This window comes from Antennarius striatus, chromosome 16 (assembly GCF_040054535.1).
Source record: "Antennarius striatus isolate MH-2024 chromosome 16, ASM4005453v1, whole genome shotgun sequence".
In the NCBI taxonomy this organism is placed as follows: Eukaryota; Metazoa; Chordata; class Actinopteri; order Lophiiformes; family Antennariidae; genus Antennarius; species Antennarius striatus.
The window spans coordinates 20,497,803-20,511,864 of NC_090791.1; the positions used below are offsets into that span (position 1 = coordinate 20,497,803).

The following is a 14,062-nucleotide window of genomic DNA, read 5'->3' on the forward strand; positions in this document are numbered from 1 at the left end:
CCCTCCTGCCTCAAGGTCTGTGCGGATCAGCTGGCTCCAGTCTTCACACAGATCTTCCACAGATCCCTCCAGCTGTGTGAGGTACCCTCCTGCTTCAAGCGCTCCACCATCATCCCGGTCCCCAAGAAACCCTCCACCACAGGACTAAATGACTTCCGGCCTGTCGCTCTGACATCTGTGGTCATGAAGTCCTTTGAACAACTCATGCTGACCCACCTGAAGGACATCACAGGACCCCTGCTGAACCCCCTGCAGTTTGCTGTCGGGCAAACAGGTCAGTGGATGATGCAGTCAACATGGGACTGCATTCCATCCTGGATCATCTCGACCACCCAGGGACATATGCACGGATCCTGTTCATACATAGACTTCAGCTCGGCGTTCAACACCATCATCCCTGAGCTGCTATCCTCCAAACTTCACCAGCTCACAGTCCCCTCTGTCATGTGTCAGTGGATCACCAGCTTCCTGACAGACAGGACACAGCAGGTGAGGCTGGGGGCGATCACCTCAGACACTTGGACAGTCAGCACCGGCGCCCCCCAGGGTTGCGTCCTCTCTCCGCTGCTCTTCTCCCTCTACACCAACGACTGCACACCTTCGCACCCAGCCGTCAAACTCCTGAAGTTTGCAGACGACACAACTATGATTGGAATCATCCAGGACGGGGATGAGTCTGCATACCGACAGGAGGTGAGACAGCTGGTGGACTGGTGTAGTCGTAACAACCTGGAGCTGAACACGCTCAAGACTCTGGAGCGTGTTCAGCTCCCCGCTCCCCCTCACAATTGCCGACAGCCCTGTGGACTCTGTGGAGAGCTTCAAGTTTTTGGGGACTACTGTTTCCCGGGACCTGAAGTGGACTCTCCACATCAGCTGCATCCTCAAGAAGGCCCAGTAGAGGATGTACTTTCTCAGGCAGCTGAGGAAGCACGGTCTGCCACAGGAGCTGTTGGTCCTGTTCTACACGGCAGTCACTGAATCGGTCCTGTTTCCCTCCATCACAGTCTGGTTTGGTGCTGCCACCCAAAGGGACAGGACAAGACTGCAAAGGACAATCAGGTCTCCTGAGAAGATCACTGGGACCTCCCTGCCCTCCCTCCTAAAGTTGTACTCCTCAAGAGTTAGTCAGGCAGGGAAGGTCATCTCAGACCCATCACACCCTGGATACAGACGATTTAGAAGTCTATCTCTGGGAGGCGCTACAGAGCCCTCCTCTCAAAAACCACCAGATTAAAGAAATGTTTCTTCCCCCAAGCCATAAGACACTTGAACTGCAAATGTCAAATTATGTGTCTTCCAGTCCTTGCAACCTGTTTACACATGTCCCCTGCACTTGTACATTGCTTCCCCCCCACCTACTGTGTTTTGCGTCTAGTGTTTTGTATTTAGTATAGTTATAGTATTTAGCATAGTTAAATTTAATGTATGAATGTACAGTTTGAGACACCGCCTGCTGGAAACAAATTCCTTGTCTGTTTTTTAACAAACTATCGCAATTAAAACTGATTCTGATTCTGTAACCAGCCTTTGAGGTGTGGCGGATGAATACAAAAATATAAAAACTGGTATTTTGCAGCGTTCTTTATCTTTGAAGTCATACGTTCTCTGGCTGTTTTACCCTGTGCAAAGAAACTTCCAAAGATGTTTGTTTCTTGTTGGTTTTGCTAGCTTGGGAGTTTTAATTTAGCTGTAATGTATTCTGTTAGCGGCCGGAGTTGCCCCTTTTAAAAGGTACAGGGGTCATGTGACCAAGGCAAATATCTGGACATGCTTTAAGAGTGACTCATAAAGTCATGAGGAGGAAAGAATCTGGTCATTTTAAAACAAAATATTGTTCAGAACCAGATCATAATGTAAGATAACGAAATAATTTAAGTTCTGTATTCTCTCTGTGGGGGCTGGTACTGATTGACCCATGAACCGGTACAAGTCCTCGGCACCAGGGGTTGGGAACCACTGCTTTAGACTACACAGGAAGTGAGTGAAATAACACTGTAGGAACAATTAATGAATGCAAACATTGAACAGTACTAATAAAATTATGGCTTTGATTTAAAAGTAAGCCACAGCTACCAGTAGCATATAATACCATAAAATACTCAGCCAATGAACCTGAGGGTTTCCAGGCTACAATGTGGATCTTCAAGTGCAGCAGAGAGTTGCTTCAATGCTAAGTCCCCCAGAAGATTGCAGCTCAGATCCAGCTCCCTCAGATGACAGGGGTTGCTCCTCAGAGTAGAACCCAAAGAGAAACAGCCTTTCTCTGTGACCAGGCAGTTTGACAACCTGCAAGAACACAGGATCAAACCTCCATAGACTACAGATGTGACAGGACTGGAATGTGATGATGTAAAATGAAATATCTGGGAGTACTGACATAAGCGTTTCCAGTTTACAATAACGACTTTCCAATCCACTGCAGAGGAGATCCACTCCATTGTCCAACAGGTAATTGTTACTCAGATCCAACGTTGTTAAACAGGACGACCTGATGCTGAGAATCCAAGCCAGCGTCAGACAGCTGAGACCCATCAGGTTACAGGAACTGAGTCTGTAAGAAATGACCACGATCATGATTTGATGAAGTAACTGATTTTTTTTTGACGGGTCCTGTTCTATGACATTAAGACGGCCACAACAATCATAGCTCGCATACGACTACAAAAGACAACATACCTGAGAGTTTCTAGTCTGCAGTGTGGACTCTTCAATCCAGCAAATAGCAGAAGAATTCCAGTGTCCTGCAGCTCGTTATCGCTCAAGTCCAGCTCTTTTAGACTGCAGTATTGCCCCACATCATGACAGCACGCCTCTGGTTGATCATTCGAAATCAATCTGTCAAGAAAAAAACAGTAGCTGAAGACACCAAAATATTTTGGAGAGCTGCAATCCAGATCCGAAAAAGTTAAGAGTTGGAGGAATGCAAAAATTGATACATGATTTGATTAACCTCAAACTCAGTAGACAAGATATGGAAATGATCAAATTGACCAACTGGTTTATCTTTTATAAACATATCCTTGTCCCTCAATTCCAAAATATTCATTATTTTCCTTTGTTGCTCGATATTCAGCTTCAGTCACAGACCAGGATCACTGCTGAATTTGACAAGATGTTCCTCACATTTCAATTGGGAGAAATTCATTATTTCATACAGGGCAGTCTAGAGCCAATACTCAAAGAAAGGTTTATGTGAGACAGTAGTGAACATTCCCCTTTCCCTGTGTCTTTTTAAATGTTCTACGAGGGAAGAAATGAACTATTTGACAGAAAAATGTCAGTAAAATCTCAATTTAACATAAATTTGTAAAGATGATCTTTGCATGCGCGAGCAGGCTGTAGTTTCCTTCGCTCAGAGCGAGTTTGTTATGCATAATTTTGCGTTTTTTTCTATGTTTCTGCGTGTATTTTTTCAACGTAAATTTAGATAATGTATAGTAATATGCAAGTGTACTCCAGGGAGGGGTTGATGTCCATGAGGGTCAAAGGAGACCCAGCAACACGCGATCTCATCCCCCTGAGCTCCGACGGAGATATCGCGGATGCCGAGCGGGTCGCGTTGAAAGGGCTAGACTAACGGCTAGAGCCGCTAACCGGAGGAGAGTCAAGCCCTTCGTCCCCTCCGTCATCATGGGGAAGTTGGACGAACTGACAGCGCTGTGCAGGACTGATCATCGCTACCGGGAGACCAGCTTGTTGGTGTTCTCTGAGACGTGGCTAACTGGCGACGTGCCAGACGCTAATGTTGGACTAACCGGCTTCTCCTCCGTACGAGCGGACCGGGACACGAACACCGCCGGTAAGAAGAAAGGAGGTGGATTAATCATCTATACCAACGATAGATGGTGCCATCCGGGACATGTGACGGTGAAATCAACACTGTGTAACCGTGATCTGGAGCTAACTGCTGTTAGCATCAGACCCTACTACCTGGCGCGTGAATTTTCACACGTCATCGTCCTCGCCGTCTACGTCCCTCCACGGGCGGACCCTGAGACGGCACGAGAGACCATCTGTGGGACCACCTCTGCTCTTCGGACCCGGCACCCGGAGGCGCTCGTCATCATCACCGGTGACTTTAACCACGTCACCCTGGACTCATCTCTCCCCACAATGGTCCAGTGTGTAGACTGTCCCACACGGAAGAACAGAACCATCGATCTGTTCTACACTAATGCTAAGGAGGCATACACTGCCACCCCCCTCCCTCCACTAGGTAAATCAGACCATAACCTAGTGTACCTACAGCCCACCTACATTCCACTGGTGAAACAGCTGCCAGCAACAACACGGCAGGTCAGGAGGTGGTCCCCGGAAGCAGAGGAATCGCTGAGGGACTGCTTCCAGACCACCGACTGGGATGTTATTGTGGGCTCACATGGGGAGGACATTGAGGGGGCAGCTCAGTGTTTTACAGACTACATGAACTTCTGTGTGGGCACCGTGGCCCCTGTCAGGACAATCAGGTGTTACCCCAACAACAAACCATGGGTAACCAAGGAAGTCAAGGCTGTCCTGAACAGGAAGAAGCGGGCGTTCAGGAGCAAGAACGAGGAGGAGATGAGGAAGGCCCAGCAGGAAGTGAGACTCTGCCTGAGGGAAGCCCAGGAGGGGCACAGGAGGAAGCTGGAGAAGCAGCTGGGGCGCAACCAGGTGTGGGAGGTCTGGAATGGGATGAGAACCATCACCGGACACGGGAAAGGGCGCAGCACTGTGGAGGGAAATATTGAACGAGCGAATGAACTTAACAGCTTTTTCAATCGGTCCCGGGCCTCTTCCGGTCCTGCAAACCGCTCCACTGATGCTCCCTCCTCCTGTGCTTCCTCTCCTTCCACCCCTGCCACTTCTCCCGAGCCCACTCCAAGAACTGCGAAGCTCAACGGCCCCACCTCAACCACTGGACTTCCAACCTCACCACAAGCTCCTGCTCCCACCACGATGGAGACCATCATCACTGCAGACCTGGTGACGACAACGCTGAGGAGGCTCCGTCCCTACAAGGCGGCTGGACCAGATAAGGTCTCCCCAAGACTCCTCTGAGCCTGTGCTTCGGAACTAGGGGACCCCCTGCAACAATTGTTCAACCTCAGTCTGCGGCTGGGGAGGGTCCCGTCACTGTGGAAGACCTCCTGCATTGTCCCTGTACCCAAGAAAGGACGCCCTACTGAGCTCAACGACCACCGACCGGTCGCTTTTACCTCCCACGTAATGAAGACCCTAGAGCGACTGGTCCTGGAGCTCATGCGTCCACAGGTGCAGGGTGCTATGGACCCTCTCCAGTTCGCCTATCAGGCCAAGGTTGGGGTTGACGACGCTGTCTTGTACCTCCTCCACCGCACACTCTCCTACCTAGGCTGTGCCGTCAGAGTGCTCTTTGACTTTTCAAGTGCCTTCAACACCATCCAGCCCCGGCTCCTGCAGGATAAACTGACCTCCATGGCTGTGGACCCCTACCTCGTGAGCTGGATTACGGACTACCTAACGGACAGACCCCAGTACGTCCGTATGGGGGACTGTTTGTCTTCTATGGTGACCAGCAGCACGGGGGCGCCACAGGGGACCGTTCTATCCCCCATTCTCTTCACCCTCTACACATCAGACTTCAAGCACAACTCGGATACATGCCACATACAGGAGTACTCCGATGACACCGCAATAGTGGCATATATCCGGGAGGGTGATGAGGGGGGGGTACAGGGCATTGGTGGCTGACTTCGTGGAGTGGTGCCAACAGAACCAGCTCCAGCTCAACGTCTCCAAGACCAAGGAGATGGTGCTGGATTTCCGGCGGGCACCTCCCTCTCCACAGCCAGTGATCATCAATGGCAGTGAGGTGGAGGTGGTAGAAACTATCAGTACCTGGGACTGCAGCTAGACAGCAGACTGGACTGGTCACTCAACTCCAACTGTGTGTACAAGAAGGGGCAGAGCAGGATGTACTTCCTGAGGAGGCTGGCCTCCTTCAACATCTGTCCTAAGCTCCTTTTCATGTTCTATCAGTCCGTAGTCTCCAGTGTGCTGTCATGCGCCATTGTGTGTTGGGGTGGGGGGGCCAGTAAAAGAGATATGGACTGTCTGAACAGACTCATCTGCAGAGCGGGCTCAGTGGTCGGGCTGAGCCTGGACTCTGTGGAGACGCTTCTGGAGAGCAGGACCATGTCTAAAATTAAGGCTATCATGAACAACACCAGGCACCCCCTACACACCACCTTCTCCCAGCAGAGAAGCACCTTCAGCGGCAGACTGCTGTCACACAACGCCCCCACAGAGAGGCTGAGGTCCTCCTTCGTGCCCCGTGCCATCAGGGGGTACAATGACTCTCTCAGGAGGAGCGGGGGGGAGGTGGCGAGGTCAGCACGGGGTTGAAAATGGATTTAATTTAATTTAATTTTATACTGTTTATATTTTAATTTAATACTGTTATTTTTTTATTTTTTTTTATACTGTTTATATTTTAGTTATAGTTTAGTATATAAGTCCTGTAATGCTGCATGTGTCTGTTAGTGTAATGTATGTCTTGTGGTATGTCCTGTGATGTCAGTGTTTCTTTTTCTCCTGGTGTTTATTCAGTATTATTCATTATGTAATGCCTGAGCAGTGGATATGTACAATTTCCTCTGGGATTAATAAAGTATCTATCTATCTATCTATCTATCTATCTATCTATCTATCTATCTATCTATCTATCTATCTATCTATCTATCTATCTATCTATCTATCTATCTATCTATCTATCTGTATATATTTTCTAAATACATGCAAAATACAAATGTATTTTTCTAATTGTACAGATCAGGTGTTTCAGGAAAAAATATCAAGCTTATGAAGCAGAAGTCTCAGAATCCTGAGGGGTCCTGTGTATCAAATATGTATCAATATGATACAGTCTGTCAGAGTCAGTGACGTGTGATCAGGGGAGGCAGGTGAGACACGGCCTCACCAACCGTCATGAAAGAAAGAAATTAAAGATGGAAGAAATAAATTAAATGGTTATATTTATCCATTGATGTGTATATAAAGTTATTTTCCATTTAAAGTAATCAATTTTAGGTTATATTTACTCCAAATCGCTGAATTTTCACATTTACCACTGAAATACTGATTAGAGACCTGTGGTGAGACACCAGCCAGCCGAACCTCACCATGGATTGATCAATGACTCGACGGGCTGTGCTGGTAGCTAAACAGTGAGACTGTAATGCTATCTCTCTTCTTTTCGTTTGGGCTCTTCCCTTCAGGGGTCTCCACAGCCAATCAATTTCCTCCATCTAACCCTGTCTTCTCATCCTCTTCTCTCACACCAACTACCTTCATGTCCTCTTTCACTACATCCATAAACCTCCTCTTTGGTCTTCCTCTAGGCCTCCTGCCTGGCAGTTCAGAACTCAGCATCCTTCTACCAATATATTCACTATCTCTCCTCTGGACATGTCCAAACCATCTCAGTCTGGCCTCTCTGACTTTGTCTCCAAGACCTCTAACATGTGCTGTCCCTCTGATGTACTCATTCCTGATCCTATCCATCCTGGTCACTCCCAGAGAGAACCTCAGCATCTTCATCTCTGCTACCTCCAGCTCTGTCTCCTGTCTTTTCCTCAGGGACACTGTCTCTAGACCAAACAACATCGCTGGTCTCACCACAGTTTTGTACACCTTTCCTTTCATTTTAGCTGAAACTCTTCTATCACACATCACACCTGACACTTTCCTCCACCCGTTCCATCCTGCCTGGACACGCTTCTTCACCTCTTTTCCACACTCTCCATTGCTCTGGACTGTTGAGCCTAAGTACTTCAAATCCTCCACCTTCTTGATCTCTTCTCCCTGTAACCTCACTCTTCCACTTGGGTCCCTCTCATTCACACACATGTACTCTGTCTTACTGCGGCTAACCTTCATTCCTCTCCTTTCCAGGACAAACCTCCACCTCTCTAGCTTCTCCTCCACCTGTTCCCTGCTCTCACTGCAGATCACAATGTCATCTGCAAACATCATAGTCCATGGAGATTCCTGTCTAACCTCGTCTGTCAGCCTGTCCATCACCATAGCAACAAGAAGGGGCTCAGAGCTGATCCCTGATGCAGTCCCACCTCCACCTTGAACTCCTCTGTCACACCTACACACACCTCACCACTGTCTTACAGTCCTCATACATGTCCTGCACCGCTCTAACATACTTCTCTGCCACTCCAGACTTCCTCATACAATACCACAGTTCCTCTGTGGACACCCTGTCATCAGCTTTCTCCAGATCTACAAAAACACAATGCAGCTCCCTCTGGCCTTCTCTGGACTTCTCTATCAACATCCTCAAAGCAAATACTGCATCTGTAGTACTCTGTTTTGGCATGAAACCATACTGCTGCTCACAAATGTTCACTTCTGCCCTTAGTCTAGCTTCCACTACTCTTTCCCATAACTTCATTGTATGGCTCATCAGCTTTATTCCTCTGTAGTTGCCACAACTCTGCACATCTCCCTTGTTCTTAAAAATGGGCACCAGCACACTTCTCCTCCATTCCTCAGGCATCTTCTCACTATCTAAGATCCTGTTGAACAACCCAGTCAGAAACTCTACCGCCACCTCTCCTAGACACTTCCAAACCTCTACAGGTATATCATCAGGACCGACTGCCTTTCCACTCTTCATCCTCTTCAATGCCCTCTTCACTTAAGTAAGCCACAGCTACCAATAGCATAGTCTGCTACCATAAAGTACTCAGCCAATGAACCTGAGGGTTTCCAGGCTACAATGTGGATCTTCAAGTGCATCAGAAAGTTGCTTCAATCCTGAGTCCTCTAGAAGAATGCAGCTCAGATCCAGCTCCCTCAGATGACAGGGGTTGCTTCTCAGAGTAGAACCCAAAAAGAAACAGCCTTTCTCTGTGACCAGGCAGTTTGACAACCTGCAAGAACACAGGATCAGACCTCCATAGACTACAGATGTGACAGGACTGGAATGTGATGATGTAAAATCAAATATCTGGGAGTACTGACATAAGTGTTTCCAGTTTACAATAACGACTTTCCAATCCATTCCACAGCAAATACACTCCAGTGTTCATCAGGTCATTGTTACTCAGATCCAACGTTGTCAAACAGGACGACTCAATGCTGAGAACCGAAGCCAGAAGCTCACAGCTGTCACTCTTCAGGTTACAGGAACTGAGTCTGTAACAAATGACCACGATCACGATATGATGAAGTAAATAATTTATTTTGACGCATCCTGTTCTATGACATTAAGACGGCCACAACAATCATAGCTCGTATACGACTACAAAAGACAACATACCTGAGAGTTTCTAGTCTGCAGTGTGGACTCTTCAATCCAGCAGATAGGAGGTAAATTCCGAAGTCCTGCAGCTCGTTATCGCTCAAGTCCAGCTCTTTTAGACTGCAGTATTGCCCCACATCATGACAGCACGCCTCTGGTTGATCATTCGAAAGGAATCTGTCAAGAAAAAAACAGTAGCTGAAGACACCAAAATATTTTGGAGAGCTGCAATCCAGATCCGAAAAAGTTAAGAGTTGGAGGAATGCAAAAATTGATACATGATTTGATTAACCTCAAACTCAGTAGACAAGATATGGAAATGATCAAATTGACCAACTGGTTTATCTTTTGTAAACATTGCCTTGTTCCCAATACCAAAATATTCATTATTTTCCTTTTGTTGCTCGATATTCAGCTTCAGTCACAGACCAGGATCACTGCTGAATTTGACGACATGTTCCTCACATTTCAATTGGGAGAAATTCATTATTTCATACAGGGCAGTCTGGAGCCAATACTCAAAGAAAGGTTTATGTGAGACAGTAGTGAACATTCCCCTTTCCCTGTGTCTTTTTAAATGTTCTACGAGAGAAGAAATGAACTTCTTCTTCTCCTTTGGGCTTTTCCCTTCAGGGGTCTCCACAGCCAATCAGTGTCCTCCATCTAACCCTGTCTTCTCATCCTCTTCTCTCACACCAACTACCTTCATGTCCTCTTTCACTACATCCATAAACCTCCTCTTTGGTCTTCCTCTAGGCCTCCTGCCTGGCAGTTCAGAACTCAGCATCCTTCTACCAATATATTCACTATCTCTCCTCTGGACATGTCCAAACCATCTCAGTCTGGCCTCTCTGACTTTATCTCCAGAACCTCTAACATGTGCTGTCCCTCTGATGTACTCATTCCTGATCCTATCCATCCTGGTCACTCCCAGAGAGAACCTCAGCATCTTCATCTCTGCTACCTCCAGCTCTGTCTCCTGTCTTTTCCTCAGTGACACTGTCTCTAGACCAAACAACATCGCTGGTCTCACCACAGTTTTGTACACCTTTCCTTTCATTTTAGCTGAAACTCTTCTATCACACATCACACCTGACACTTTCCTCCACCCGTTCCATCCTGCCTGGACACGCTTCTTCACCTCTTTTCCACACTCTCCATTGCTCTGGACTGTTGACCCTAAGTAGTTCAAATCCTCCACCTTCTTGATCTCTTCTCCCTGTAACCTCACTCTTCCACTTGGGTCCCTCTCATTCACACACATGTACTCTGTCTTACTGCGGCTAACCTTCATTCCTCTCCTTTCCAGGACAAACCTCCACCTCTCTAGCTTCTCCTCCACCTGTTCCCTGCTCTCACTGCAGATCACAATGTCATCTGCAAACATCATAGTCCATGGAGATTCCTGTCTGACCTCATCTGTCAGCCTGTCCATCACCATATAATGTCCACTGCATGTTTCAATTCTTTTCTGTTCACACTGGCTGAAACAACATCCACAGACATCATCTACAGTGCTTCTTTTTTTGTGTCATTGTTTCCATGGTCGTATTGCTGTCTGCTACGCCATCATTACCTGACTTCCTGTTCCTCCTCCTCATTCATTGGAAAAAGTTTCACCGTTAATTCACAATTTGATGATCAGTAAAGTATTTAACTGGAATTCTGAAATCAGAGTGTACACTAGATGTGAAAATATGTATCACTATATATAGGAATTAGCTGATGGTCTATTAGCAGCTTCAATAATTTACTGCAATCTTTTTCAGCGGTCCCACATGACTGTTACACCTTCTTAACATTTCTTTAGTGACAGTAGTGTAATTATAACAGTGTTATATGGAAGTTTAACCCCAGTACCATGTGCTAAAGTTGAAACAGAAGTAATGAAATAATTGAAAGTGTACCAGTACTTGTTTTGTGGCTTTAGTCGTTTTTTCCCAACAAACTTTCCGTTGGAGTTCTCGTAGCTCTCGTCCATTTCTCTTTCATGGGAGGACTTTAAGCTGAAGGCTGAAGCCAAAGAACGACAGCTTTCCCTTTGGACCCCACACCGTACCAACCTGCAGGTGGTAACAAAACATTTATATGAACAGCAGCAATCTATTTTCTTCTCAGGTTTGAACATACGTTCACACTGATCTACCCTGTATATTATTCCAAACTGGTGGTGTTGCAGTTTGCTTCCGAAACAGGACACAAATATGTCTAGGAAGTGGAAAATGCAATTATATTTAGCTGTCCAAACAGGGACAAGCAGCCACCATACTGTTCCACCCCTCATCCGCCCATCGGCTGTGGACCATCTGCTGTGGACCTGCACCTCCTATCCACCAGTATCACCCCCCACCTAACCATCGACTGGGGTCCTGCTGCCTGTCTTCCTTGGTGTCATCTTACTGTTCCACCCCTCATCCGCCCAGCCGCCGTGGACCTTCCTCTGTGGACCTGCACCTCCGAGCCCACCAGTATCACCCCCATCTCTCCATGTGCTGTGCACCTTATCCTCCAAGCCCACCAGTACCACCCCTCAACTATCCATCGGCTGGGGTCCTGCTTCCTTTCTTCCTCCGTGCCGCCATACAGTCATCCACACAGCTGTAATTGTGCCTTGACTTTAGCAACCTTAACCGTATTGATACTGTCTCTCTCTCTCTCTCTCTCTCTCTCTGTCTCTCTCTCTCTGACCCTGTTCTTATCTTCCTTTGATTTCTTTTCCCCCCAACCGGTCGAGGCGGATGGCCCCCAAAAGAGTCTGGGTCCTGTCCGGAGTTTCTTCCTCATGGAGGGAGTTTTTCCCTCCACTGTCTCTGATGCTCTGGAGGGTTCAGTTGTTTTCTCTGTCTGTTAAAACGCTTTGAAATGTCTGCTGTCATGATTAAGCGCTATATAAATAAAACTTGATAAAACTTGATTGAAGAGCCATAAAAGCCCAAGTCATGGAGAAAAGTACAAATAAAGAAGAGACAAACAGGTGGTGCGTGGAACAGGAGACAACAGAAGGCAAGTGGCAACAATCAGTCACAGACGAGGCAAGTAGGGAACGGTGTAGCCCTGGCTTGAGAGAGCTACTGTTTTGATTAGCAGCATGGTGGGTGGGTGGTGAGAGCTGCTGTAGCGAGTTCAGACCAATCAGGGGGGACTACCCTGATTACCTGATGTTTGATCTGCTCCTTGCTGTCAGGCTTGTCGTGGCCATTTTGATAGCAGCATTACAACCATTTAGTGGGGAGTGGAGAAGGTCCGCTGGTTTTTGATAAACAGTAATCCCTCGTTACTCGCGGTTAATGCGTTCCAGGAACCACCCGCAAGAAGAAATTCCACGATACAGCAATGAACTATTTATTTTATTACGGTAATTTAAACTTTGAGGACACTACGAAACTACGTAGGCAGAGAGAAGGGACAGAACGACAACCAACTTAATGCAACAAAATTTGCAGGTCTATACCCAAATGTGGGTTGGTTTCATTTCAATGATAATGTTAATGAACCACAAGAAGAAGAAATATCCCAGATCATTGCTAATCACGAGGCTAGGGATGAGATTTAACAATGCAACACCTTCGGTTAATGTACAGGTAATGAGTCCAAAATATTGTAGCACTGCTAGGAAGGCTAGACACAGCAGGCCAGGCGTACTGGATCGCTACGAGGGGAGGAAAAGTGCAGGAGGAGAACAATCTGTAGCTTCTGGATTGATCTGCCCAATAAACGAATAGATTTAAGAAGGGAGATTAATTGATACTAATGAGAATAAATCTCTACATGTCCCTGAGTCAGTTCAAATTATAATGGGGAATCAATTGGGGTAATCCTCTCACAGGCCCCGCTAGGAACACTGCAGTAAAATGTGGTTATAGATGTTTCACTTTGGCACCACATCATTAAGGGGGTTTACATTAATGGTTACATTGAACAAGAATTGTTTCGAAAGTTTTGGCCATGTTGATAAGAGAAAAAGAAGATGAAGAGAGAGGAGATAGACTGCTAAGAATGAAGAGAATGTTAATTTCCAAGAGGAGAGATTATGTAATTTCTAAGAGGTTTGCAGTTAAATGAAGTAATGAAGGAAAAAGTATGTTTGAAAAGAAGGAGAAACAGTCATGAAGGGGAAGCGATAGGATAGGGCTCTGTATCTGTCTTCACTGTCTTCACATTCTGTCTGCAAACATTTATTTCTGATACCTAAAGACACTCAAACTGACTGTTTTTTCCAAGATGTCCTGTTTCTTCCAGAGTAGCATTCTGGGATACTTTCACAAAGCAAAGGAAATTCAAAGGTGGCAACACCAGATACCAATGATGATGTTCACTAAAGACTGGATGTGAGACACGAGTCATGTGTTCATCCAGCAACAAGGCCGTAAATGAAGTAATGAGGAGTCAGTGGAGAAAGGCCAGAGCAGTGAAGAAAACACACCTATGAACACTTTAGATACAAACACACACAACAACACCATTATGGTAAACATAGACAGACACACACGTTATGATTATGATTCTAATGACTGAAGAAGTAATGTTGTCAACAGTTCCTGGTTGTTCATTAGATTATAGGTTGACCTTAGGAACACAGGATTCAGCCCATGATGATGTTTATTTAGATCAGAAGAAAATCAGGATGTTTTATCGTTTCATTCAATCACTCATGAACCAAGGTGCCTTTTGTTGAATGGCCTACATCACCACAGAAAACCACATCTTGTCTGTTCAGAACCTATTGGGGGCTGGAAGCCAGTGTCAGAGCTCAGAGGGTAAAGAATCTGTACGTCATCCAGC

At 46.4% G+C, this 14,062-nt stretch overlaps 1 protein-coding gene across 5 annotated transcripts in view; it reads right to left on the bottom strand.

Moving 5' to 3' along the window:
• LOC137609904 (NACHT, LRR and PYD domains-containing protein 12-like) overlaps positions 1 to 14,062 on the bottom strand; it is a 36,294-nt gene that overhangs the window by 5,330 nt on the left and 16,902 nt on the right. For 3 of the 5 annotated variants that reach the window (XM_068337259.1, XM_068337258.1, XM_068337261.1), the window contains 7 exons: positions 11,194 to 11,343; positions 9,299 to 9,457; positions 9,001 to 9,174; positions 8,736 to 8,909; positions 2,680 to 2,838; positions 2,381 to 2,554; positions 2,116 to 2,289 (listed from right to left, as the gene is read on the bottom strand). In XM_068337259.1, coding sequence (XP_068193360.1) covers positions 2,116 to 2,289; positions 2,381 to 2,554; positions 2,680 to 2,838; positions 8,736 to 8,909; positions 9,001 to 9,174; positions 9,299 to 9,457; positions 11,194 to 11,343 — 1,164 coding nt within the window. Of the gene's footprint in view, positions 1 to 2,092; positions 2,290 to 2,380; positions 2,555 to 2,679; positions 2,839 to 8,735; positions 8,910 to 9,000; positions 9,175 to 9,298; positions 9,458 to 11,193; positions 11,344 to 14,062 lie in introns of all 5 variants that reach the window. The other 2 variants (XR_011038391.1, XM_068337260.1) reach the window with 2 other exon arrangements.